Source organism: Protopterus annectens, chromosome 1.part2, assembly GCF_019279795.1.
Source record: "Protopterus annectens isolate FY-2018-M chromosome 1.part2, PAN1.0, whole genome shotgun sequence".
Lineage (NCBI taxonomy): Eukaryota > Metazoa > Chordata > Ceratodontiformes > Protopteridae > Protopterus > Protopterus annectens.
The window spans coordinates 808,624,587-808,652,239 of record NC_056727.1 but is presented as its reverse complement, the minus strand read 5'-3'; the positions used below and the strand labels follow the sequence as shown (position 1 = coordinate 808,652,239).

The following is a 27,653-nucleotide window of genomic DNA, read 5'->3' as shown; positions in this document are numbered from 1 at the left end:
TGGCTGATTTAGATTTTCTGAAAGCCTTACTAGAGAAGGAGGAAGGCCTGAAGACACCTTGAGAAATGGCAGGCCTGTCTAAACTCTGGGTTTCCCCGCCAAAAGTGGGTCGGTATCTGTAGTCGGCATGGGGGCCGAGGAGCCTGCGACCTCGGGCACACAAGACACCGGTAATGAAGCATCATCGGTACTCAGGGGCTGCATAGGCGCCTCGCTGAGAACCGGAGAACCGGTAGTCGGCCTTAGCGTGGTGTCAGTAGAAGTCGCGGACCTCGTATGTCGGTCCTTATCTTTGCGTCTTTTACTCAAAACTGGAGTCTGAGTATCCGACGACATAATATAATTAAATTTTTTACCAAAATAGTGATGGGCGAACTCCGCCCGACGCTTAATAGTGCGTTTGTTGCATCTAGCACAAAAACGGCAGGCCGAGACATCGTGGTCTGGGCCTAAGCAAGGAATACAAAAAGAGTGGAAATCCTTATGCGGTATTTGCTTCCCACATGAAATGCACTTATTAACTTTGTCTGACATCGGTCTGAGGCAAGAAAAGATGTTCATCGTGCATACAGCTGCAGTAATCACAGATGGGTTTTCAGCCGACAGGCGGTCCCTCGGTCGGCCGAATTCCAAAGTCTTGGTCCGGCGTCGGTTGTTGTCGCTTACTCTTCTGATGTCAGGAAGGCCAGAGTATATAAGACACAGCCGACGCCATGTTCTTCAGTCTTTTGCCGCGGTGCCCGAAGCAGAAGCAGTTCGCAAGTGCCGGTCGGCCAGCTCCTGAATTTACGAAAATATTTGGAACCGAAGTCTTCATTAAAGCTAAGTACCCCGTTGGGGAATCTTTTCTTGCCTCAGACCGATGTCAGAAAAAGTTAATAATTGTATTTCTTGTGGGAAGCAAATACCGCATAAGGATTTCCATTCCCTTTGCATACCTTGTTTGGGCCCAGACCACGACGTCTCGGGCTGTCGCTTTTGCGCTACCGTCAATAAACGCACTATCAAGCGTCGGGCGGAGTTCGCCCAACACTTTTTTGGTAAAGCTTTTGACTATAAAATGTCGTCGGACACTCCGACTACCGTTTTATCCAAAAAATGCAAGGAAAAGGACCGACATGCGAGGCCCACGGTCTCCACCGACAACACGCCGAAACAGGCTCCACGTGGTCCGGTTCTCAGTGAGACGCCTTTGCAGTCCCTGACTACCGACGACACACCTTCGGCGGTGTCTTCTGTACCCGAGACCGCTGGGTCATCGGCCCTTTCCCAGACTACAACCGAAGCTCCAGCTTATGTAGAACCTACTAATGTGGACAGATCTACATCCACCCATGGTGTATTTAGGCCTTCATCCTCTTTTTCTATTAAGGCCTTTACTAAATCCAAAGCAGCCAGGCATCACACTAGGCCTGCTGCACAAGGCCCATCTCCTGGTACCAAGAAAAGGAACCGACTGGAGACCCATTCTGGACTTATCCATCCTAAACACATTTCTACTCGTACCAAAATTCAAGATGCTCACATTACAGCAACTTCTTCCCATGCTGGGCAAGGAGTTTTGGCTGGTAACATTGGACCTCAAGGAGGCATACCTGCATGTCCCATTCAGACAAAGCTGCAGAAGATACCTCAGATTTCTTGCAGGTTCAATCCACTATCAATTCTCTGCATTGCCCTTTGGCTTATCTACTGCGCCCAGAGTATTCACCAAGTGCCTGGCATCAGTGATTGCCTATTGCAGACTTCAAGGGATACAAATTTACCCTTATCTGGACGACTGCCTGATCCAAGCGGACAGCAAACATATACTACTGGAACATCTGGCATATGTGACACGGTTACTGCTTTCTCTGGGATACACCATCAACAAGGAGAAATCAAGGCTAACACCTTCTCAGAAAATAACCTTCCTGGGTGCCAGCTTGGACACAAACACCCAGATGGCATACCTTGCCAGAAAAACAAGGGCAATTATCTCAGTACTTCAAAATACTAGCAAAAAGTACCAGGCTTACTGCAAGGAAAATCCTGCAGGCTCTGGGATTCATGGCATCTTGCATTCTTCTAATCCCGTGTGCAAAGCTGCATATGAGGAAACTTCAATGGTACCTAAAAAATCTATGGTCTCAACACAGTCACAGCTTGGAAGCAATTATTCCAATAATTCCCTGTCTATAAAAGGAATTCCTATGGTGGGCACAAGCATGTCAAGTAAACACAGGCCTCCCATTCTGCAAGCCTCAAGCAAAACAAGTCATAACCACAGACGCCTCAGATTACGCCTGGGGGGCGCACATGAAGGACAGATGCATTCAGGGCAGATGGTCCCAAAAGGAAAAGCACCTTTACATCAATAAAAAAGAAATGCTGGCAGTAATAAATGCAATTACAGCTTTCAAGGACTTCCTGCATCCAGGACAATTGCTCATAAGAACAGACAACACCGCAGTAATGTGGTACATAAACAAACAAGGAGGAACTCACTCATACCCCTTGTGCAGACTAGCCATGACTCTTTGGAACTTGGCTCTGGAAAGACAAATCGAACTTCAAGCACAGTACTTGCCAGGGATGGAAAACACACCGGCGGACACTCTGAGCAGAAATATGACAGATCCACACGAATGGAAGCTACATCCACAGGTGTTTACGGAGATAGTCCAAGCGTGGGGAGGCCAGATATAGATCTTTTTGCCTCCCACAGAAACCATCAACTGAAAAGGTTTTGTTCAAGGACCTTCCATCCAAAGGCCTGGAAAGTGGACGCCCTTTCATTCAGTTGGACAACATGGACAGTTTATGCATTCCCACCTCTGCCTCTTCTGCCCAAGGTGCTTTTGAAAGCAAGAACAGACAAACCGAGGATGATACTGATTGCTCCACACTGGCCAAGGCAACACTGGTATCCACTCCTGAGGAGCCTAACACATACTCCTCCCTGGTCCCTGCCTCTAATACCTCTTCTGCTGACGCAGAACTACAAAACCCTTCACAGCCAACTGAAAACACTCAACCTCGCTGCATGGAAAATTCCTTAACACCACATCAAACTCTACTCTCCAAGGAGGTGCAGGATGTCATTTTGGAGGCCAGAAGACCATCTACTAGAAAAGCTTACTCCGCAAAATGGAAGCGGTTTTGCTGTTGGAATGAGAAAAGAGGGCAGGACCCTAGAAAATTGAACTTGCCTCAGGTTTTACAGTACCTAGCTGAACTACTGAACAGTGGACTTTCATTTTCTTCAATCAAAATACACGCCTCAGCCATTTCTGCAGAATTCAACACGGATCCCCCTTTATTCTCACACCCACTCTTACGGCAGTTCCTCAGAGGGGCTAAGAATATAAGACCTCCAAAGAAACAACCAATACCAGCCTGGGACCTTAATTACATACTAGAAAAATTAACATTGCCTCCCTTTGAACCTGCTGCTTCAACAGATCTACAATATTTGTCCTGGAAAACAGCTTTCCTTCTGGCCATCACTTCAGCTCGTAGGGTTTCTGAACTACAGGCCCTCATGGCGGTGCAGCCCTTCCTCATCTTCCATCAGGACAGGGTTTCCTTCGTACCAACCCATCTTTTATGCCTAAAGTGGTATCTAGGGTAGCCTTAAACCAAGCCATACACCTCCCTACCTTTTATCCTAACCCTCAAAACAAAGGGGAAAGGCTGCTTCACTCTTTAGACATCCATAGGCAGCTACGTTACTATTTGGACAGAACAAAGTCCTTCAGGAAATCAGATCAACTTTTTGTGTCCTATGTCAGAGGGGCTCCAGGAAACCAGTTACCAAACAGACCATTTCCAAGTGGATTGGCCACTGCATAATGCTTTTGTTACTCCTATCATGGGAAACCTGTCCCTACTGGTATCAGATCTCACTCCACCAGGGCCACAGCCACCTCTACAGCCTTCCTCAGAGGTGTGCCTACTAAGGATATCTTGGAGGCAGCCACTTGGAGTTCTGTACATACCTTCACAAAACACTACCATCTGCCCTTATATTCCAGAACAAGAGCAGGCTTTGCCACTGCTGTTTTGCAGGGCATTCTGGCTCAACCCAGTTCCTCATAGTACCTACCACCCTATGCATAGCTTTGGGACTCTACCCATCTGTGATTACTGCAGCTGTATGCATGATGAACATAGTACACTTTTGTACCTACCATAAATGTAGATGTTCGAGTGCTAATACAGCTGCAGTACAGGTTTCCCTCCCTCCTGCCCCACTTGGTAAAGGCATAGGGCCTAACAACCTCTTCATACCATTTGACTGGGTTATCCTGCTATGTTTTATTTGCTTGCTTACACTGTTTTTACTTTACCTTGCATTGCTTGCATATGCAGATAAACTTTATTTATGTATTGCCTTCCTTTTGGGGGCACCTGACATCTGGGGCAAGAAAGACTGAAGAACATGGCGTCGGCTGTGTCTTATATACTCTGGCCTTCCTGACATCAGAAGAGTAAGCGACAACAACCGACGCCGGACCAAGACTTTGGAATTCGGCCAACCGAGGGACCGCCTGACGGCTGAAAACCCATCTGTGATTACTGCAGCTGTATTAGCACTCGAACATCTACATTTATGGTAGGTACAAAACTGTACTTTTCCCCAACAGGGTACTTAGCTTTCAAGAAGACTTCGGCTGAAATATTTTCGTAAATCTCAGGAGCTGGCCGACCGGCACTTGCGAACTGCTTCTGCTTCGGGCACCGCGCGGCAGGAAAGACTGAAGAAGATGGCGTCGGCTGGTTCTTTTATACCCCTGCCGCACTGACGTCAGGGAAGAAGCGACGACAACCGACGCCAGACCTAGACTTTGGAATTCGGCCAACCGAGGACCCGCCTGACGGCAGGATAACCCATCTGTTATGACTGCAGCTGTATGCACGATGAACATCTGGTTTCCCATGATGGGCATAGCAGAATCGTATGCAATGGCCTATCCATTTAGAAATGGTTTGCTTGGATATGGCCCTCCCTTGAGAAGCTGTAGCATAGGAAACAAAGAGCTGGTCAGTTTTTCTGAAAGCCTTAGTTTTATCCAAGTAGTAACGAAGCTGCCTGTGAATGTCCAAGGAATGCAGGAGTCTCTCACCTTTGTTCTGTGGATTGGGGTAGAAAGTGGGTAGGTGGATGGTTTGATTTAGAGCTACACGGAAACCACCTTAGGCATGAAGGAAGGATTAGTTCGTAGAGAAACTCTGTCTTGATGAAAAATGAGGAAAGGTTCCACTGCCATAAGTGCCTGCAAATTCTGAAACTCTCCTAGCAGAAGTTATTGCCAGGAGCAGGGCAGTCTTCCAAGATAGGAACTGAAGGCCTGCAGAAAAAGCTGGTTCAAAGGGAGGTAGCGTTAGTTTTTTCAGAACAAAGTTGAGGTCCCATGTTGGTGTAGAAGCTCTTCTAGGTGGTCTAATGTTTTTTGCCCCTCTGAGGAACTGCCTTAGGAGAGGATTTCAAAATAAAGGTGGATTCGTGTCGTAGTGAGCTGAAATAGCTGAAGCATGGATTTTAATTGAGGAGAAGGAAAGTCCTTTATGTAACATCTCAGCTAAATACTGCAGAATGTGAGGCATATGAGGCTGAGTTGTGTCTTGGCCTTTAGCTTGGTTCCAAGCAGAAAACCTTTTCCATTTGTCCGAGTAAGCCTTCCTGGTGCTTGGCCTCCTGGCTTCTAGAATAACATCCAGTACTGCTTGTGAAAGATGGGCTGGTTGGATGCTTAATTGATTTGCCATGCAGCCAGGTTTAAGGTTTTGATCTGGTTGTGTAGAATCTGCTTGACTTGCTGTGTGAGCAAATGAGGTATTTGAGGCAATATCCATGGTGGGCTGTGAGCCATATTCTTCAATAGCGGGTACCAGTGCTGGCGTGGCCAGTCAGGAGCTATGAGAATCATTCGAGGTTTCTCCTTTTTGACCTTCAAAAGAACCTTTGTGAGAAGAGGTAATGGAGGAAAGGCATATGCTGTCAGGTTTTTCCAACTGAAAGAGAGAGCGTCCACTTTCCAAGCTTGATGGTGGAATGTCCTTGTACAAAATTTTGTCAGCTGGTAGTTTTGAGGACTGGCAAACAGGTCTATATTTGGTAGGCCCCATCTTTGAGTTATCATTGTAAATATTTGTGGGTCTAGCTTCCACTCGTGGGGATCTTTGATGTTTCTGCTTAGGTCGTCTGCCAATGTGTTTTTCTGTCCTGGCAGGAATTGAGCTTGTAACTGGACTTGGTAGACCAGAGCTGTGTTCCATAAGATTATTGCTTGCCTGCAAAGAGGGTAGGAATGTGTGCCCCCTTGTTTATGTACCACATTACTGTGGTGTTGTCTGTCTTTATTGCAAGTTGTCCAGGCTGTAGTAGATCCTTGAAGGCTGCCAGAGCTTTCTGTACAGCTAGCATCTATTTTTGGTTTATGTGCAGTTTTCTTTGTTCTGCAGTCCATAGGCCTTGAATGCATTGCCCTGCCATGTGTGCCCCCCAGGCATAGTCTGAAGCATCTGTTGTGATAGTTTGCCTGGGTGGGGGCAAGGTGAAAGGCTGACCCTTGTTGAGGTGACATGCCTGTGCCCACCATAGAAATTCCTGTTGAAGGCAGGGAATGAGAGATATCACTGTGTCCAAGCTGTGGCTGTGTTGAGACCATACGCTTTTTAGGTACCACTGTAATTTCCTCATATGCAGTTTTGCAAATGGTATTATCAGAATGCAAGATGCCATGAAGCCCAAAGCCTGCAGAATTTTTCTTGCAGTTAATTGGGTCTTCGTTGCCATTGTCTTGAAATATTGAGTCAGTTGTAATTGCTTGTCTGGTGTAAGATAAGCCTTCTGGGCCGTTGTGTCCAAGCTGGCACCCAGGAATGTCATTTTTTGTGAGGGTACTAGTTTTGACTTCTTTTCGTTTACTGTGCAGACAAATGAAGCCACCTACTCAGATGGAACGTTATGGTGAGTACATAACTTCTTAATCTGAAGTAGGGACTTAATTTGTCAGCAACCTGTGGGACAGAGTCCCCAGCTACCTGAATCTTGGGTGGCCATCATGGAAGGATAATGCGGAGCACCGCAGAGCCAAAGGATGCTCTCCCTCTAGAAATTACGTCCAGTTTGTAGTGGTTAATAAAGGTATGAGATGAGGCCCAAGTGGCTGCCGAACAAATATCATCCAATGGAACTCTAGATTTGAAGGCCGCCGAAGTAGAGATGGAACGAGTGGAATGTGTGCGAACTCCTTCAGGCACGGGTCTCCCAGAAGCTTGGCACGCTAAAAGAATACATTGAGAAATCCAGCGTGACAGGGAGATTTTTGATACTGCTTTCCCCAAATTAAATTTGGCAAAGGAAATGAACAGCTGGTCGGATTGTCTGTGACCAGCGGTTCTATGAGTATAAAAACGCAGCTGCCTATGAACATCTAATGAATGCAGCTTGTACTCTCCTTTATTCTGATATTTAGGAATGAAGACCGGTAGATTTATGGATTGATTTATATTGGTTTCTGATGCTATTTTGGGAAGGAAGGAGGGATTGGTCCTGAGGTACACTCTGTCCGGACGAAGGAGGTTTCACAGAAAGAGCTTGAAGCTCCAAAACTCTTTTTGCTGAAGTAATGGCTACAAGGAATGCTGTTTTCCAGGACAAGTATTTGAGATCCACTGAAGCGGCAGGTTCAAATGGTGGAGCAGTCGGGGCTTGAACTAGTGAAAGATCCCAAGGGGGTACGGCTTCTTTTATAGGGGGTCCAAGCAAAACGGTGCCCTTGAGAAAGGTTTTACACAATTTGGCCGACATCAAGGGCCCTGTGTCATGTCCCACATGGTAGTGGGAGAATGGCAGCCAATTGTACTTTGACAGTTGAGCAACTAGCTCCTTCCTGAAAAAGTTCGGTTAGGAAGTCTAGTATGGATGGAAGAGGAGCCGTAAAGGGATCTAGATTATGATGCTCCGACCAGACGGAGAAACGTTTCCATTTACTGTGGTACACTTTCCTGGTGGAAGGTTTATGCGCTGCCACGAGGATGGCTTTGACTGGTGAAGAGATACCGGGAGTCCTAACTAGGAGTGGAACTGGAGCAACCAAGCTGTCAGCTTCAAACGGTCCAGATTTGGGGTCGGTAAGCCCGACGGATGGGAGATTAGATTCGGACTGGGATCCAGAATCCAAGGGGGATTCACTAGGTTAGACCACAGGTAAGGGAACCAAATTTGCCGAGGCCAGAATGGGGCAATGAGGATCATCCTGCTCCCCAACCGCGAGGCTTTCTGTAAGAGCTGCAGCATCAGGGGTAGAGGAAGATAGGCATAAAGTAGACCGGGCGGCCAAGCATGCACCAGAGCGTCTCTTGGAGTTTCCCCTGGAGGGGGAATCAGAGCGAAGAAATTGTCGCATTTGGTGTTTGAGGGAGAGGCAAAAAGAGCGCAGTAGGGTTGCCCCCATATTGCGAATATCTGCTTCGCTACTAGTGGGTTGAGAGACCACTCGTAAGGGGTAAGAAGGGTGCGGTTGAGTTTGTCCACTAGGATGTTGGCCCGCCTCGGAATGTGTGTTGCAATCATAAAGCGGTTGGTGGAAATCGCCCATTCCCACACTCTCATGGCTTCGCGGCATAGAGGGTAAGACCTGGTTCCCCCCTGTTTGTTGATGTACCAGACAACAGACATGTTGTCCGACTGAATTGCAATAGTTCCTACGTGGAGGAGATTCTGAAGTGCTTGCAACGCGTACAGCACCACTCTCATCTCCAGAACGTTGATATGCAGTGAGGTCTCTGTATCGTTCCACGCGCCTTGGACGGTCCTGCCTGAATAATGCCCCCCCCCACCCGAGGCAGGAGGCGTCCGTGGTCACCGTGGCGAGAGGGGGAGAGGTGCAGAAGGGTCGGCCCGTATGGAGATCCGGAGCATGAAGCCACCATAACAGGGCCCTCCTGCAAGCCTTGCTGATAGCGATGGGGTGATGGAGAGGAAAGGACAGAAAGGACCATTGTACTAGAAGGGTCCACTGCAGTACCCGCATGTTCAGATGGGTGCATGGAAGGAGCGTTATCGCTGCCGCCATGGAGCCCAGCGCCCTCAGGACCAATTCCGCCGGTGGTGCTTCTGACTGGAGGATGGCCCACACATGAAGTTGCAAATTCCGTAGTCGTTCTGACGTCAGGAAGGCACGTAGATCTCTGGTGTCTATTCTGGCTCCTATAAATTCTATGATTTGTGTCGGGGCCAGAAAAGATTTGTCGGCATTGATGGTGATGCCTAACTGGGGGGCTAGGCGGAGAAAGAAATCTCTGGCTGAGCAAAGTAGATGATGCCTTGTTGGGGCGGTCAGGAGCCAGTCGTCCAGGTACGGGAAGACCTGTATTCCCTGGAGTCTGAGGTGGGCCGCTATCACTGCTAATACCTTGGTGAACACCCTGGGGGCTGTGGTGAGGCCAAAGGGAAGGACCCTGAACTGGTAGTGACCGGCTCCCAGCCGGAAGCGGAGGAACCTCCTGGATTGTCTGTCCATTAGAATGTGGTAGTACGCATCCTTGAGGTCTATAAAGCACATCCAATCGTTCTCCCTTAGAAGGGGAAGAAGAGATTGAAGAGTGACCATTCGGAATTTTTCCTTGGTTACCGACAGGTTCAAACGGGACAGGTCTAGAATTGGTCTAGAGTCCCCCATCTTTTTTGGCACCAAAAAGAACCTGGAGTAGAACCCTAATCCGAGCTGGTCTTGGGGGACAGGCTGGATGGCTCTTTTTCTTAGCAGCTGCTGAATCTCTGTGGCTGCAGCCTCCCTCTGATCGGGTGGTACATCTGGGAGGTTCTTGAATTTGGGGACATGAAGTAATGGGATTTTGTATCCTCTGGATATAATTCAAAGTACCCAGCGGTCTGTCGTGATAGGCTCCCATGCCGCTAGGTGCTCCGAGAAGAGCCCCCCCGACTGCCTCCAGAGTGGAGCAGTCGGGCAACCCTTCAGGGCTGCTGCGTAGGCCGGTCAGACAAAGGTTCTCTAGACCCAAAGTTCCTTGGAGCCCCTCTGCCCCTGGGGCGGCGTCCTCCCTGTCCTCCTCTGCCACGGAAGGACTGGTTGTCCGGAGCGGGTTGGGAATGTTGCGATTTCCGGAACCACATCTTCTTCTGACCCTTTTGGTTCTTCGAAAAGGACTGCTGGGGAGCAGAGAAACGGACTCAGACGGCAGACAACGTCTTCCCGTCCTTCTCGCTCTGGACAAGTGTCTCGCGAACCTTTTTACCAAACAGGACAGAACCATCGAAAGGGGCGTTCACAAAGGACGCTTTAAAAGCTCCGCAAAGTCACAATGACGGAGCCAGGCCTGACGTCTCATGACTAGACCCGCTCCGCTAGCTCTAGCGGCTCCCTCGGTGGCGTGGGACAATAGCCGCATAGTGGTATTTGAAATAGATCTCAGAATGGCCATTCGGGTGGAGTACAATTGTTTGTCCGCCGCCGACATGGACTCAGGGGGGGAGGCAGCATATTCTTTGATAAGATCCCGCTGCATCCTGATGACATGTGCCATATAGTTCAGAGACCTTACCGAAAAGGTCGCTGAACTAAAAACTCGCTTCTTAAGTGATCCATCGAGCGGGACTCCTTGCTTGGTGGATGGACAGAGGGGCTCTCCTGAGCTAGTTTCCTCTTCCTGGCTGCCGCCGTCAACATGGCATCCACGGGGGGACCCTTGCTCCAGTGTGACCGGTCTGCGGGGGGGGGCGTTTGGGGACTGGCTCTACGGTGTCCGGGTCCTTCCACGCCCTGGTGGTAATAAGGTCCACCAGGGTTCGGCCAGAGGGGACACCAAAGAGGTAGATGGGCCTGCTTCGAATGCCTCCAGAAACACGGACTTGTCGGAGGAATCCTTGGGGGCAGACCACCCACCTCTGATCCTAAGCATTTCCATGATGTCTCGAAATGAGACATCCTCAGGGGGTGATCTTGGGGAGCCTTCCCCTTCATCCCAGTCCGTGTCCTCAGTTAAGGACTCAGGGGAGTCCACGTGCCTCCTCTTGCACTTGTGCTTGCGTGGCACTTCCTCGGGGGGAGGCTGTCCGAGGAGGTCTCGCCAGCAACATCCTGTTCCAATGGAACAACCTGGGACATTGAAGCAGGCTGTCCCTGAGGCCAGGTGATGGAAGCCTGGCCCAGCAGAGAGGGAGTGCAGGGTGGTGCGCCAAGACAAGGGCCGGGGGTCCGGATGCTCTCGACAGAGCCCTCTCCACTACATCGAAGGCAGAGGGGGAACCGCTCTCCCTGGGTTCAGAGAGCCGGCTCCCACTCGGATCCGATGAAGGGATCGGAGCCCAGACTCAAGGGCAGGGTTGGATCCGAAGTACCAAGTACTGTTGGCGCCAACCCACCCCTGGCTCCGACGCTGCTCGGCTCCGAACGCTCCGAACCCGGGTAGCGGGTCGGAGAAGGAGCAATTGGAGTGAAAAAGGGTGTCGAGTTTCCCGGAGGGGGCAAGAGCACTCCCATCTGCAGCTGGGCCTGGATGAATCTTTGCATCATCCGGTCCAAGTCTGCATCTGACATGCTGAAAGTTGATCTGACGAGGCCACCGAGGCAGGCCTGGAATGCCACCTCGATGACCTCGATGGAGATCGGGCCTCCTCCTCCTCGAGCCCTGGGGAGAAGCAAGGAGATCGGAGCCGAGGAGGAGACCTAGAAGCTGTGGAGGGAGAAGCCCGCTTAGCTGGCGGGGCCGAAGCGGAGGCCTCGGCCCGGCGCTTGTGGTGCTTCTCCCTCCGTTTCTCCCTCCTAGCCTCCCTGTCCTCCGGCGCTTTAGCGGGAGTTTGAGTCCCAGCCAGAGGAAGGGGGGCAGGAGTGGCAATGACCACAGCCTGTGGCAGTGCCACGGGAGCAGCGGAGGCCGGAGCCGAGTCCGGGGTCAAAAGTCCCACCAGGACCAGCTTCGACCTCCGCTCTTTCAGTGCCCAGGGGTTGAACGCTGCACAAATGGTACAGCCTGAGGAGAGGTGTTCAACCCCAAGGCACCGAACGCACCGAGTGTGGCCATCAGCCGGGGACAGCTTATGGCCACACTTGGTACATTTTGAAAAAATGGCTTTTGGGGCCTCAGCCATACTTAAGAAAAAAAAAAAAAAGTGCTACACAAACACACAGGCCCCAAAACACAAACACACACTCACTAACGACCAGCGAAGGGAGGGGAAAAAACTATGTAAAAAAATATAAAATACAGGGAACCTGACTCTTACACACTTTTTAAGTTTAACTACAGAGGAAAGTTAAATAAAAATCACACTTAACTGACAAATTCGCTAAGAGCTCAAAAGAATCCAGCCATCCACAAGCGCGGCAAACTAGATCTGGGGTCATGGAGGGTTAGCAGGGGATTATGGGTGAGAGGAGGAGCTAGGAGCTCGGATCCATTAGCTATGAAACAAGTTGCCGGCTCGGATCCGATATCGGATCCAAGACCCCCCCCCCCCCCCCTCATAGCTAAAGTGGCTGTGGTATAAACCTTTTTCCCCCATCTGTCTAGTGCTCTTGAATCCCTTTCAGAAGGTATTGGATTTTTAGCCATGGAAGCCTTAGCCCCCTTGGGACCCTGGGAGATTGTCTCTGGGTCAGCTACTGGGCTTTTGTAAAGAAATTTGTGGGAATCAGGTACTCTGTAGTATCTGTCAGGCTTGGCCGGGGCAGGAGGCAGAGAGTCAGGGTTGAAACTGGATTCTAAATAGACATCATCCACAATGTCCAAAACAGGAGGGATGGCTAGAGGTCTGTGTTGGGGGAGTAAAAGAAACTCTCTGAGCCTTTTCTTGGAATCAGAGTAATCCTGACCTTCCCAGTGAAAATGTTCCCTCATAGTGTGTAAAGTTTCCCCAAAAGAGTAATCTTCTGGAGGGGAAGCTGAGGGAATAGAGTCCTCAGCATCAGAATCTTCATAAGGAGAGAAGGAATAGTCTTGGTCCTCAGAGGAATCCGAAGAAATAGACAGTTGTTCAGAGGAAGCAGATTCTTCCTCTTGTCCAGGCCTTTGGTCAGGAGGAGGCTGAGAACCCCTGATAAGAGAAATCAAATCTTCAGCCATCTTGAGCATCTGTTTCTTAGGCATAGGGCCTTGAACAGGAGACTGAAGTGAAGCCTTTTTCAGTTTGGAAGGAGTCTTCGACTTAGAAAATGTTTTGACTGTAAGAGTCGTCGGTCTGAAAACGCCTTCAGAAACCGATGACGTTTCAGAAGCACCAACATCCTTGGAAGGTAAATCGTCGGTAGGGCCTGAAGTAAAAGGCTGCGTCGGCCTAGTACATTCCGTCAAAATATCTGTAGCGGTCTCGGTTTCTTGAACTGCGGTAGTCAGAGGCTGCATCGGAGCCTCACTGATAACCGGAGAACCGGAGAACTGGAGACCGGATCAACCGAGGCCTCGGAATCAGGCTTGGCCCTGGGCTGTCTATCCTTATCCCTGCGCTTTTTATGCACGCCGATAGTCGGTAGCTCCAATGGCATGTTAGGGCCTAGGGCAAGGTATGCAATAAGAATGAAAAGAATGAAAATCCTTATGAGGTATTTGCTTCCCACAAGAAATACAATTGTTAACTTTTTCTGACATCGGTCTGAGGCAAGAAAAGTTTCCCCAACGGGGTACTTAGCTTTATAGAAGACTTCGGTCTGAAATTCGAATTCGAAAATCTCAGGAGTCGGCCGACCGGCACTTGCGAACTGCTTCTGCTTCGGGCACCATGCGGCAAGAAAGACTGAAGAAAATGGCGTCGGTTGCAATATATGTACCCCTGGCGCACTGACGTCAGGGATGAGGCGACAGCAACAGACGTCAGACCAAGACTTTGGAAATCCGGCCGACTGCGGGACCGCCTGACGATAGGATAAACCAAGTGTAATGACTGCAGCAGGGTAACATGATGAACATCAACACAAACAGAACCAGAATACTCAAAAGTGTCTACTATTATGTATTTCTTTTGTTGTATTTCCGTTGTCATTTGTTTGACTGGTAACTGTTCTGTTTTGGTTTGGCCCCCATATTGTTGGCTAACCGAAAATTTGTGTTGGAATCCTGATTTAAGTGGACGTTGCTGTTTTGTCCTTGTTGTAGATGGAGTAATCTTTCACTCCTTCTTAATTCCTGTTGCCCATCAATACTCCCATAATAATTTGGGCATTTCTTAATATTGTTCAATTATTATTATTGCTCATTTCTGCAATTATTTTATCATGTTGCTAATATACAGTACGGCAATTTTATAATGTTGCGATTTTTCATTTCTGTATTTTTTTATTCCTGTACCTTAGTATTCTACTCTAGTGTTTCAATGTGTTGATTATGGGTAGGTAGGGCTGGTGTCTAAGATAATATTTTTCTACATTTTCACATTTTTCTAATTTTTTAATCAAATAATTTATGAATTAAGTAAACAATCAAATATACTGATGAGTTCTGATTGGTTTGACAATGATTCATTGTGTGTATTTATATGTTCATAGGTTCATACTAGGCTATCTGCCCTAGGGCATTTACAAGCCTAACCAGAGTGTGTTTGGCTTTCACCACCCATTTTAAATTAATTTTGCTATGCCCTTTTTCGAGGTTAGTATACTGTGCCTCAACAGTGACACAGAAGTGATACCTGGGGTAAACCTACGATCTCCCATCCACTCATCAAGATTCCTCTTGAAGAGAGTCAATGAGGGACTCTGCCTAACCTTGACTGGGATTTTATTCCAGAGTGAAGGGAGCCTCTGGATTATGAATCTGTCCCTCCAGCATGTCCTATTTATTTCAGTGCTGAGGTTCAAGTCTCTCGACCACGTAGCTTGATGGGATTTGGATTTTCTGAGGTGCAGCATGTCCATTAATTCCGGGTTGGACATGGCTTTATACGTCAGGCACAAATCGCCTCTGAGCAGGCGGTAATGCCACTGAGTACAGCTGGAGTTTCTTTAACCGGGCAGCATATGGCATCTGTTTGAGCCCTTTGATCCTCTTGGTGAGGTACTTTTGGGGTCTTTCCAGTTGCTGCAGGTGTCTGGTAAGGTAAATCCCAAAAGGGGCATCGCACTCAATTATGGGCCTGATGAGGGATGAGTAAAGAGGCACGATGACCTCCGCTGATCTAGATGTGAATCCCTTCATGATTAGGTGGGCTATATAAAATGTTTTTCTAACCACTTTGGCCACGTGGTTGTCAAATGAGAGATTGCTATCAACTTGGGTCCCCAGGTCCCTAATTACTTCTTCTGTACTTAATGGATTACCAAATATGTGGTAATTTGTGGGCACATTGTTTTTGCCAAAGGGGATGACTATACACTTTTTGGCATTTAGCTTGAGGCCATGGCTCTGGCACCAGTTGTCTGTTTCTATGAGGCCCTTTTGGAGGATGCTTGTGTCGGCTGGAGAGTCGACTATGGCGCCCAGTTTGCAGTCATCTGCGAACTTGGTCAGCCACAGTCCTTCCGTGTTGGCCTGTACCTCCGAGAAATATATACCGAAAAGGAGAGGTCCCAGGACTGAGCCTTGTGGGATGCCACTTGTAACTGGTTTGGAGTCTGACATGGCTCCAGCAATTTTAACCATGTGGGTTCTGTCCTTGAGCCAGTTTGCAACCCATCTAGTGACGTAGGGGTTTATATTTAAGCTGGTGAGCTTATCTATAATGCCAGAGTGGGGTATTGTATCGAAGGCTTTTGCAAGGTCCAGGTAGGCTGTGTGGATCACCTTCCCCTCGTCAATGGCCTTGGTGACTGTTTCAAAGAAATCAACCAGGTTTAAGAGGCAGGATCTGCCCTTAAAGCCGAACTGGGTAGGATCCAGTGTCTGTAGTTCCCCAATATCTTTATTTATGAGGTCCATGATGATCCTTTCCATAGCTTTGCAGACCAAGCTAGTCAGGCTTATGGGGCGATAGTTTCCAGGATCCGTTGAGGCACCACCTTTGTGGAGGGGGGGCCACTGTTGCTGTACGCCACTCTTTGGGTACATATCCCGTAGTAAAGGCGGAGACTGAACAGTAGTTTTATGTTTGGGTTTAGCTCTTCTTGGAGTTCATGTAGGATGCAGCCCGGGACACCGTCTGGTCCCATTGATGCTGTGTTTTTTGCTTTGGAGGGGGCGGCTCTTACCTGAGTATCTGAGATGTCAGGGGGGCAGCACTCTGCTGGGATAGATATTTGCCCTTTTGGTAGGGGGGGGTGGGAGTTTGCACTGAACCTGTCAGCTAGGATGTTGGCAATGTCTGTGGGTTTGGTGTATTTTTTTGTCATTTTGGACTAATTCTGAGCATATCTGGGAATTCCCACCCAGGTTCTTAACTAAAGAAAGCCTTGTGATTTTCCTTAGTGTCCTGAGCAATTATTCTCTCGAAGCTGGCCTTAGACGATTTTATGAGTGCCCGTAGTTTTTTGCTAATACTGATCAGAGATGCCTTCCCTTTTTGGGATTTTGCTCTATCGTGTAGTAGCTTCCTCCTTCTATTGTATAGTTTGTTTATGGCTGGGGTCCACCAGACAGGACGTCTGCCTTTGGAGGATTGGGTCTTGGTTTTATTTGGGATTGCATAATCCATGCATTCCTGAAGGTGTTCACAGAATGCGTTTATAAAGGATTCTGCGGTCTGGGCCATATTTTCCACAGGCCCGGGGGCTTTGAAGGGTTCCACCTCGGTTTTGAGGAGTGTGAAATTTGCTTTAGAGAAGTTTTTCACTGTGGTTTTCTGGGCAGGGGGTGGGGTCGGGATGTGAATATCCAGTGAGATTAGTTTATGGCCTGATCTTACCAGTGAGGGATACACTTCTGGTCTGGAGCATAGAGTCCCCATGTTGGTGATGATCAGGTCCAGTATGTTTTCTCCTTTTGTGGGAGTGGTAACAAGTTGTTCCATAGCATTTGAGTTTATAAATTCTAGGAACCTTTGGGCTAGGGTGTTGGAGCAAGAGTAATGCTCCCAGTCTATGTTTGGGTAGTTGAAGTCGCCCAATATAATGGTGTTTGGAGAGACCTTCATATTTTCCAGTGTTCTCAGGAAGGCCGAGTGGGGTTCCTGGGTTTGCGAGGGTGGTCTGTAGCAGGCTATAAACTGGAAGGCAGTTTTACCTACTGTTAGTTGCACATGGATAGTCTCTGATGCTTCGTGCTGTGCCACCAACCTGGAGGTGTGGGTATCTTTGACGAATATTGATACCCCCCCTCCTTTTCTGGTTCGGTCCAAGTTTTGGAGCCGAAAAGCATGGTATGAGGTATAACCTGGTAGTGCTGGGGTGCGCTCTGGAGCCTTGAACCAGGTTTCTGTTACTGCACAGATATCGATGTTCTCCATGCTAAGGAGAGTTTCGAGTGCGTGCATCTTGAGGTTTAGACTTCTGGCATTGAGTAGCATTACTCAGCTTCTTATCCCTTGTGATACCTACGGAGGTGGGCTTGTCTTTTGAGTCTTGCCTAAAAAAAGGCACTATGGGGGTAGCAAGGGCCTTTGCCAATATCCGAAAGCCCAGGGGGTGACAGGTGCAAGCCGTCCCTAGCGAAGCATCGTGGCTTGTCGAGCATGTCATCCCAGGCTGACAGGCATTGGATCCCCTTTGAATGACACCAATACTTAAGCCAGTGGTTGAAATTGATTATCTTGTCTTCATATTGTGGCATCATTCTTGGTGAGGGTAAGATGCTACTCAAGGTCAAGGTCATACCGGCCTGGGCTACATGCTCAGAGAGCTCCTCTATGTCTCTTTTCATGTAGTCCAGGGAGGTACGTCTCAGGTTATTCACACCAGCATGGACAATGACGGAGTCATATTTGTACTTGCCTTGGAGTGACCTGAGTGCTTGTGTTATGTGGCAGATCCTAGCGCCCGACAGGCAGCTCACCGTGACCTTCTCCTTGTTCAGCCTGGTGAGCAGGACGTCAGTGTGCCTGACAATAGAGTCACCTATTACAAGTGTATCAGGTGTGTTGTTTAGCCTTAAGGGCTGTGATTGTTCGGCACACTGGCTTTGTGAGCTATGTGTTGCACGTGTTTTGTTTTGTTTATATGCTTGCAATCAAACAATGTGGTTTCTGAAGAAGTTTGCGTATTTCAGCAAATGAAAAGCGCTTCAATAAATTGTTAAATCTGGGTTATTTCCGTGCTTTGTCTTGCCATAGCACCAAAAGCATGACAACTCCAAACTCCATGCCACAAATCTGTAAAGGAATCTCCACTCCTCAGGGATACGTACTGAGCTAACATGGCTACCTTCCTTGGAGAGTTGGAAGGATAACCCAGTAAAAGAATCACACTTGGGAGGGATGGTCCTCCAGGGTACAGCCAGCATAGAAGCTAAGGTGGAAACAGCTTGTGGAAGCTTGAGAATGGGTGGGGAGAACCAAAAAAATTCAGGTGTCTCCTCATTTCTTTTCCTCTCTTCTAGGAGCCTTTGTGGGAAGAGGAAAATTGCCTAAAAGCATCAAGTTCTTTCCCCGTCCTTTCTGGCGTGTTTGATCCTGGTGACCAAGCCTAAGTGCCAACAACCAATTTCACCAGTCCCCAACAGTCCGTTTGGCAAATTTACTGCACATCCCACATACATCCCCAAGGTGACTAGCACATAAAGACATTACACATTTAATATATCTGCTCAATGGGGGGCAATGTATGCCTGCAGAACTCAAACCTTTTAACACCAGCAAGTCTTTTCCATATGTTAAACCAATAATACCAAAGGCAGAGGCACACCAAAACTTAGAAATTCAGCTAGATATCTATTCTCTTATGCATTTCTTAAGGTGCAAGGAAACATTAGATAAACAGAGAATAATAAGAGCATGACAGCCACGACCAAGGTCAGGAACCACATAAAGGAAAGGACATTTCTTAACCAAATGATCTTCAGTGCATGATCACACAATGTACAAATTAAAACTATGCCAACATTAAAACTATTAACAGCTACATAAGCTAAAATAGCCAAGAAAAGCCTGGTGCTGTTTCATCTTGTGTTGTAAACCCAATGAGTGGCTGATAAGATCAGGGGAAAACATAACTGCATGGGATTATGGGAAAGGGAACAGCTGATGTATGAGAAAGTTTGACTGTTGTTGAGTAGACCGAAAGCTGTAGTTTCAGTTCTAGTGGTTGAGGAGTTAGACCATGCCGTACCTTATCTTGTCATTAGGAAATCAGTTCTATGGTTCCTACCTTAGCTCGATCAGACCAGCCAAAAGACTGTACAGTCACATCCAAACGTTTTAACAACATTTTTCTTCGCACTTCATATTCATTGACAAGGGCTTGATTGGTAGTTTCAATTTTTTCCTGAAAAAAAAAATGATGTTAAATTACAAAACAGAAATAACTTCTGAAACAAGGTTGACCAAAGCCTAGTACATGATTACAGCACTATCCAAAGAAGGACAATCCAAATCAGGTAAGCAATTTAATTCAATCACAACTCTGCTGTCAAATATGTAGATGTTTGTTTTACTCATTTGACAAGCTCACGTAAAAATACACTTCTGTAAACAATAATTGATTTTTCACAGCCTTTCTTACTTGCTGTCAATTTGCACTTATTGGATAAATGCATAAGGAGCAAATATTTGAAATAGAAGAATTGACCATCACCATCAACACTTCATAGACCGTAAAGTACATACATCTTACAACTTTATTTTGTAAATACCCATATAAATGAGTTGTACACATTGGATAAATGACAACTACCTCACAGACTTAATGGGAACAGTCCACGTTGTTTTCATCAACTTGTGTCTAGCTGAGCAGTATGCAGAGAATTCAACAAAGCAGCTGAACTAGGGGGTAAGGAAGTTTTGCCTTATTCCCAAGGCTGTGAAATCTCAGAGCTAGTATATTTAAAGATGCAGGTGTACAGTTTTTAAACAGTTCATGTTAAAGTGAGACTTTTTCTTTCATTCAATTACACTGTGATGAGTCTGAGTCCCAAATCTATATGTATTCATTTTTAGTCACTGATCCACCTGTACAGATGTCTGTAACTTATGCATCTGACCAACAGTAGATGCATGAGCAATAAGGTCAATGCTGCAGGAAATCACACTTGGCACCTTCACCAGGTGATGTCAGTCTTCAGTCAGATTTTTTCAGCAATTTGGCATTCTCTAGTGTGCACAGGGGCATTCTCATGGCAATGCATCAGAGGGTGGCTACGCTGTAACATGCAGCCCCTAATTATCTGTACCCCACCTCCAAGAACAGAGATAGGACTGTGCCAACAGGCGCCACTGCAGCAGGCAAAAGTATGCAACATTCAGAAATAACAAATGATTTTCAACACCCTATGAGGAAAAAATACAGCATTATAATTGAGAAACTATAATTATAATACTAAATATAAAGGTAAGGCAAAATAAACATTTTTACCAGTGTGCCATGCCCATTATACACACATCTTACCAGGAAGATTGGAGGAAAGAAGCCTGAGTTATCACACTACTGTACCATGTATATCATCAAGATAAATGCAATTTGAAATCATATGCCTTGGAAAACTTGTGCAAGCTATACGAGCTGCAGTCCTTTACAGCTTTCATGACAACTGAGAAAGGAAGGCTACAGTACTGAAAAGGTCACTATTTTTTATTTTCCTATGTCCTCTCCCTAGCAACAAAGACACACACAAATAAGGGGGTTGAGCATTACTGCAACAGTGATCAACTGTTACATTAAGGTTATAGGTTCATAGGTTTGTACTAAGATATCTGCCCGAAGGCATTTATAAGCCTAGCCAGAATGTGTTGGCTTTCACCGCCCCCTTACTTACACAACTATATTTTTTTCATCATTTGATCACTGCTGCAGTAGCTTTTGCTAGATCGGCAGACTACCACAGCTTACACTGACTAGCAGAAGGAAGGATGAGGATTCAGGAGCCCTGGACAATGGTCCTACCAAAGCCTGTAGTAGACCTGGAAAAGGAATCCAGCTTGTAGTGCTTTGTAAAGGTATGTACAGAGGATTGTGCTGTTGCTCCAAGAGCACACGCTTTCCAAAAAGCCACAGATGAAGCCAAAGCCCAGGCAGAATGAGCCTTGATCCAGCCCAGAACAGCCTTGTTGTGGTGTGAGTTAACAAAAGGTAATAGCATGAGAAACACATTTGGAAATGCTCTGCTTTGACACAGGCTGTCCTTTTTTCTTACCGTCCCAAGAAATAAGCAACTAATCAGGGTTCCTAAAGGATTCAAGTTTTGTCAAGAAAATGTATGGAGTTGTCTATGGACATGCATGGTACTGAATACCAGCTTTCGTTTTTAGGGTCTGTAAAGAAGACAGAAAGATAAAATAACAACTCAAAAGAAACATGGCTATCCCTTTGGAGACTCTGGGCATAAATTAAGGATCAATTCTTAAGGAGACCCTATCCTTGTGGAAAAATGAGATAATGTTGACCCCCCCCCCCCATAAGAGCTTGCAACACAGATACTCTCCTTGTAGAGGTAACAGCAATCAGTAACACTATTTTCCATATGTTAAAAATCTAATGTCAGCCTGATGAATCTGTTCAAACTGGGCAAGAGTTAATTTTTCCAAGACAAAATTTAGATGTTAATCCGTTTTCTAGGAGGCTTGCAATGCCAACACCACTTTTAAAAGCATTTTTACAATACTGCACTGAAAGAGGGGAATCCACAGGCTATCACTGTCAAATGGCCTACAAATGAACCAAGATGGAAGCCAGAGAATAGTCTCATGTAAATAAATGCAGAACCAGAGAAACACTAGCCTTAAAAGGGTCCTGGTTCTTGCTTTGGCACTCACTACAAAATCTTTTCCATTTGCTAATGGATGTTTTTTTTATTTCCTCTAATACCTGCTCATATCCTCAGTAAATTCAAGCAATTAAGTTGTAGTCATTGTCGTTTGGAAATGGGATGTATTAAACACCTCCTTGTCTTGCATGAGTAGATCCACTCAGAGGAAGATGGTAAAAGGCTCTTGCCCAATTCCAATAGAATGGTAAACTACTGTTGTCTGAGCCAGAAGGTAGTCACGACAATGATTTTTGGAAAGTCCTTCTGAATCTTCAGCATGAACCTGGACATTAGTGAAAATGGCAGAAAACAAATACAGGAACATTCATTTTCAAGGAAATAAAAAAATATCTGTTTTCCAGGTCTTATTGCATGGCGTCCTGGAAAAGAAATTTGCCAACTGATTTTCATGACTGGAGGTAAGATCTATCTTAGTGTTCACTACACCTTGAATATTTCCTCGAAGACTCTGATTCAGTTTCCATTCATGAAGATCTGTCCTGGTCCTGCTCAGTTTGACTGCCACAAAATTTTGCTCTGACAGTATGCAAGGTGCCTGCAGAATGAGATTATGCTGAAAAGCTATATACTGAGCTACCATGGCTAGTCTGCAAAGAGGGTAGGACCTGGTTCCCACAGTTTATGTACCACATCAATGTGGTATTGTCTGCAAACACTTAAAATGGTGATGACAGTGTATGTTGAAAGCATTTACAACTGCCAGCAACCCATTCATGTTTGTGTGTTTAGGTCTGCTTTTTTCTCTTTCAAAGACCATACACTTTTATCCCCCTAGCCCTAGTTTCCCAAGCAAAGTCTGATGAGTCAGCTGTTACAAACTGTGCTAGAGCTTGAAGGGAAAATGGAGAACTGGATTCAGATGAAAATGGTCTCTCCAAATAATGTCCCTTCTCATAAACCCTAAAACTGGGATTTGGAATGCCAGGGAATTTTTATGTTGGGACCATACAATTTTTAGGTACCACTAAATTTTTCCTTATGTGGACTCTTGCTTGAGGAATCGTGACAACATGACACTAGCAGCTTGAGAAATTCCCTTACTGAAATAGTTGTCAGAGTGGAAAAGCTCAGAATAAGATGTAGATACGTTTTCCTGCAGAAGAAAGGCTATGAACAAAAGTATTTAAGAAACACCCTAAGAAAACAAATGGGTGAAAGGGAGTTAAGCAAGAATTTTTGACGTTTTCCTGAAACCCCAGTCTGTGTAGGAGATCTCTCACCCAAGTAAGATGTGACAATGAGAAAAAGACTACGCAAAAAAAAAAAAAGGCAAGTTATTTAAATAAGGAAACATGTAAATGCCACGCAGTCTGCAATAGGTTACCACTGGAATTATTCACTTTGTCAATAATCACTGGAGTAGTGGATAACCCATAGGGTAATGCAAAATGCTGGAAATGTGATCCTGAAGCACAAAACTGAAATCTGGACCTACTGGAATGTGATAAGCATATTTTAAATCTAGGGTCATCAGAAAACTTAAATGGGGGATAAAAAGTAACAGGATTTGAAGAGACAAGATTTTGAAGTTGAGCACCATCACAAACTACTTTAAAAAGGAAATATGCAAAACTGGTTTCCATGAAGTTTCTTTCTTTGGTTCCAGAAACATTCTTGAATAAAATCCTTCTCCTTTCTTCATAGGTTCACAGGTTACTAGGCTCTAGAACCCTTACAAGCCTAGTCATATTTATCCCAAGTTGCCCCAACTGTCAGTGATTAGCTGAGCGAAGTTTGCAGAGGTAAGGGTTTATGGTAGGTAACACAGACTTCCTCTTTCCAAGAGGGACATGGGCACCATCCCAGGAGTGAATCTGTGGTCACTCATCCAATGATCTAGGTTGCATTTGAAGAGGATTATGGAGGGACTCTGTTTCATGCGAATTGGAAGCTTGTTCCAAGAGAAGTGGCAGTCTCTAGGAGATGCGTCTATCCCTCCAGCATGACCAGTTTATGTCAGAGGCTAGGTTAAGATCCCTTGAGCTAGTGACACTCCTACAGTTTGATTTACAAATGTGTACCATTTCCATCAGGGCCGGGGTCAGACACTGCCTTGCTAGACAGACAGGCACAGTCACCCCTTAGCAACCTGTAGGAGACAGAACACAGTGACACTACTTTCAGTCTTTCCGCACAAGACTTGTTTTGTGTACCCTGCAATTTCTTGGTGAGAAACCTCTCTGGTTTCTCTAATGGTTGCAGGTGTATGGTGAAGTACATACAAAAAAAGTAAGCACTGTACTCAGTTGTTGGTCTGATGAGGGTTGAGTGTAATGGAATTATAACATTCTAAAACCTAGATGCGATGCCTTTATTTGTCAGATGTGCCACACAGAAGGATTTCCTTACTACTGTGGATATGTGGTGGTCAAAGTTTAGAATGCCATCTACCCGAGTACCCAGATCACGTATCACTGGGTTTACACTTAGTGGGGTGCTGTCTATAATTAGTTGAGTGGGATGTCAGCTTTCCCAAAGGAAATAATAATGCATTTTTTTTGCATTTAGCTTTAATCTGTGGCTTTGCCACCAATCATAAGTCTATGTTAACCCTGTCTGCAGTATAAACTCATTACATCCGAGTGACGCCTCCAGGTGCACCTGCAGTTAACACCTATGCCTCAAATATTGCTTGTGTTTACTATTTTAAAAACAATTTGCGCTGAAGGGTTTGCTATTTATACTTCTTTTATAACCCCAATAGTTCCAGAGATATGAACATTTGTTTGAAATATTAGGACATAACTTGAGTCTGTCAAAAGGCTTAGGCTCCACCCACTGGAAGTTACAGTGCAAACTTCCTGAGCTCCATTGAAGTGAATGAGTTAATATCACTGGGGGACTCTATGAAAGCTCCCAATTTGCATCTGTCAGCAAATTTGGTCAGCCACAGGCTTTCCAAGTTTGCATATATGTTTGAGAAAAATTCCAAACAGTAAGGGGGCCCAGTACAGAACCCTGTGGTACAGTAAATGGTCTTTCGCTAGAGGTCACCCACTTTGACAGTATGTGCCCTGTCGGTGAGCCAGTTGGCTACCCATCTAAAAATGTAGGGATTAATTCCTAAATGGGAGAGCTTCTTTTTAATACCTAATTGGGGGATTATGTCAAATGCCTTGGCTAGGTCAAGATAGGCAGCATGCACTGTCCTTCCCTCATTCAGGGTCTTGGAGACTCTGTCAAAGAAGTCAACCACGTTTAATAGGCATAAACTACCTTTAACGAATCCGAACCAGGTTGGGTCCAGAGTTCAGAGATCACCTATGTCCTTGTTAATAAGGTCCATAATGGATTCTTTCCATGGCCTTGCAGATGAGGCGAATCAAGCTTCATGGTCTCCCTTCGTGTAGAAGGATTATTGTTGCTGTCCCTCCATTCTGCCAGAACATAGCCAGTTCTCAGGCTGTGAGAAAAGAAGGCACAGCTTCTATAACTCCCTGGGTTAGTAGATGCTGAATGACAAAAGGAAAAACAAGAAATTTGATCCGGCGGATGTGGAGAATCCCTTGGAAAGGAGGGAAAGATTCCCACTGCAAGCTGTATATGTGAGGAGTTAGTTTCAGAGCCCATATATATCTGAAACTATCTGTTGCCAAAGAGAGAAATGGAGGTGCAGATTTTGAACAAGGATTAAAGGCTTGCCAGGGTGAGAAAGTGGAGGAACAATTTTGAAGATATAGTCATTCAAACTTAATAGACTGCCGTTTATTCTTTGGGGGGGGGTCCTACTTTTTTCTTGGAATCTCACTGTCATTGCTTTTTAAAAGTCTGCTTATCAGTAGCTTAGTCTGTCTGCTTAGTTTGCTTTTTGTGAAAAGTTGTAGAGGTAGCATTAAACCTCTTGACAAACCTGGAGAAGGAAGGTTGAAAAATCTGTGAAATTCCCTGAATCAGCTTTTTTCTCATCACACTAAGACTTTTGCAGCAGATTGGCCAAACACTACTGCTTGTCTAAGGCAGAATTCACCATTTCAGCTTTAACATCCTCGGGGCCAAACAAACCTCTGTATAATACTTTTAGTAGAAGCAGCCCAGGAAGTGGCATCAGCTGCATCACATGCACATTACAAAGTGTGGATAGCCACTTGACACACACAAGCAATGTGATGACAGAAAGATGCTATTTTCTAAGAAAAAAGAAAACATGCCATAATGTTCATATTTCCAAAGAGGTAAGTGTAAACTTCAACACACAATCCTGACAGTTCAGAATTCTAAAAAGAAATGTTGCAGAAGAATACACTTTTCACCCCAAATCTATTAAAACCTTTCCCATCCTTGTCAGAAGGGGAGGGATTAAAAAAAACATTTGGCAGCAGCCGAGTAATCAGCTCTGACACGGAGTTACAATTTGTAAGACTGAGACTCTTAATTCTTTGGTGCAGCATGCTGACAGGCAAGTTATAGAGTGTAATAAATACATCCTCCAATGCTGGAACAGGAGGAACTGTCACAGGTTCAGGAAAGTATACTTGTGTAAGTAAGCCTATCATAACAACAGATTTTCAAATTATCACGGATACAGTAGCCTTAGGAATATGGGTTATATCCCTAAAAGGACACAACAGCTAACCAGTTTCGAAAGCTTCAAGGCATCAAGTGCCCAGTTAGCTTGAGCTGAGCGGAATAAAAATGCAAGTTTGGTTGCAAAGTCCTTCAGAGCTTTCATTCCAACAAACACAGGGAGGTTGAGCCCTGAGAGGACAATGCTAAGAAGTACAGTTGTGTCACACTTACCATAATTGTAGACGTTCTTGTAGATCAATGTTGCAGTACTAATTCTTGGGTCTTCATGCCATGCAGATGCCCGCGACAAGCCCAATTTCCAGGGTCTTTATATCACCCCTAGCAGATGGACATCCAATGACCAACACCTGGACATCGGGGTATATGAAAGTAGTCCATCTAAGCCATCTTCAGATCATTCTAAGCAGTCTACAAGCAGTTTAATGCCAGAGGACAGCACAACCTCCCCAGATATCAGAGTTTGCAAGGTAGTAATACACAAAGGAGGAGGAGAGGGGATGATGAAAGCTCTATTTGCAGGAGTTTCCTTTCACCCTTACACCCAGCAAGGGAGAGAAATTAAAGGGTCAGCAAATAAAGGGGTTGGAGGGTAGAAGCATATACTGCAACAATGATCTACTTGAACATCTAAAATTATGTTAAGCGTGACACAATTGTACAGTGTTCTTTGTAACGAATGTTGCAGCACTGCTTCCTGGGAAGACTTGCAACACTTTAGAACGATGGTAGGAGAAGCTGTAGGCCCTTGGGAAATAAGGTTTTGAAGGATGGCTGTAGCAAACCCTGCTCTAGCTCTTGAGGAGATGCCTAAATGGTAGTGTTTTAGTAGAGCTGTGCTCACAGTTCTAGGAGGCAGCTTCTAGGATGACTTGTGTAGACCTCCTTTGAGGAAGGCAGTGGTAGCGGCCCTGTGTCTGGTGGAATGGGCTTCGATAAGACTAGGAAGAAGTTTTCCATGGCAGGTGTAACAGAAACCAATGCAACTGGCTAACCATTTGTATATGTTTTTTTGGAGACAGGTTTGCCCTCTTTCCCCTCAGTGAAAGCCACCAGCAGTTGCTCTGCTCTATTTGGGGTTTTTGTCCTGTCTTAGTAGTACCTGATTTGTTTATGAACATCCAGGGAAGGAAGGATTTGTTCCGTTTTGTTCTGAGGCTTTGGAAAGAAACCGGGAAGTTGGACAGCCTGGTTTAGAGAAAGTTCTGGTACCACCTTAGGCATGAAAGATAAGACTAGTTCTAAGGCTTACCTTAATCCTGTAAAAGACTGAAAAGCTCTCTGCTCATTAAGGGTTGCGATTCAGACACCTTCCTTGCTTAATCGATAGCAATTACTAA

The 27,653-nt window shown here is 45.9% G+C and overlaps 1 protein-coding gene across 1 annotated transcript in view; it reads right to left on the bottom strand.

Moving 5' to 3' along the window:
* LOC122791266 (protein FAM98A-like) overlaps positions 1-27,653 on the bottom strand; it is a gene marked incomplete at its 5' end in the record, with an annotated part of 841,249 nt that overhangs the window by 413,447 nt on the left and 400,149 nt on the right. Inside the window, 1 exon segment of the mRNA XM_044058940.1 lies at positions 19,176-19,292. Within this exon segment, the coding sequence (XP_043914875.1) occupies positions 19,176-19,292 (117 nt within the window).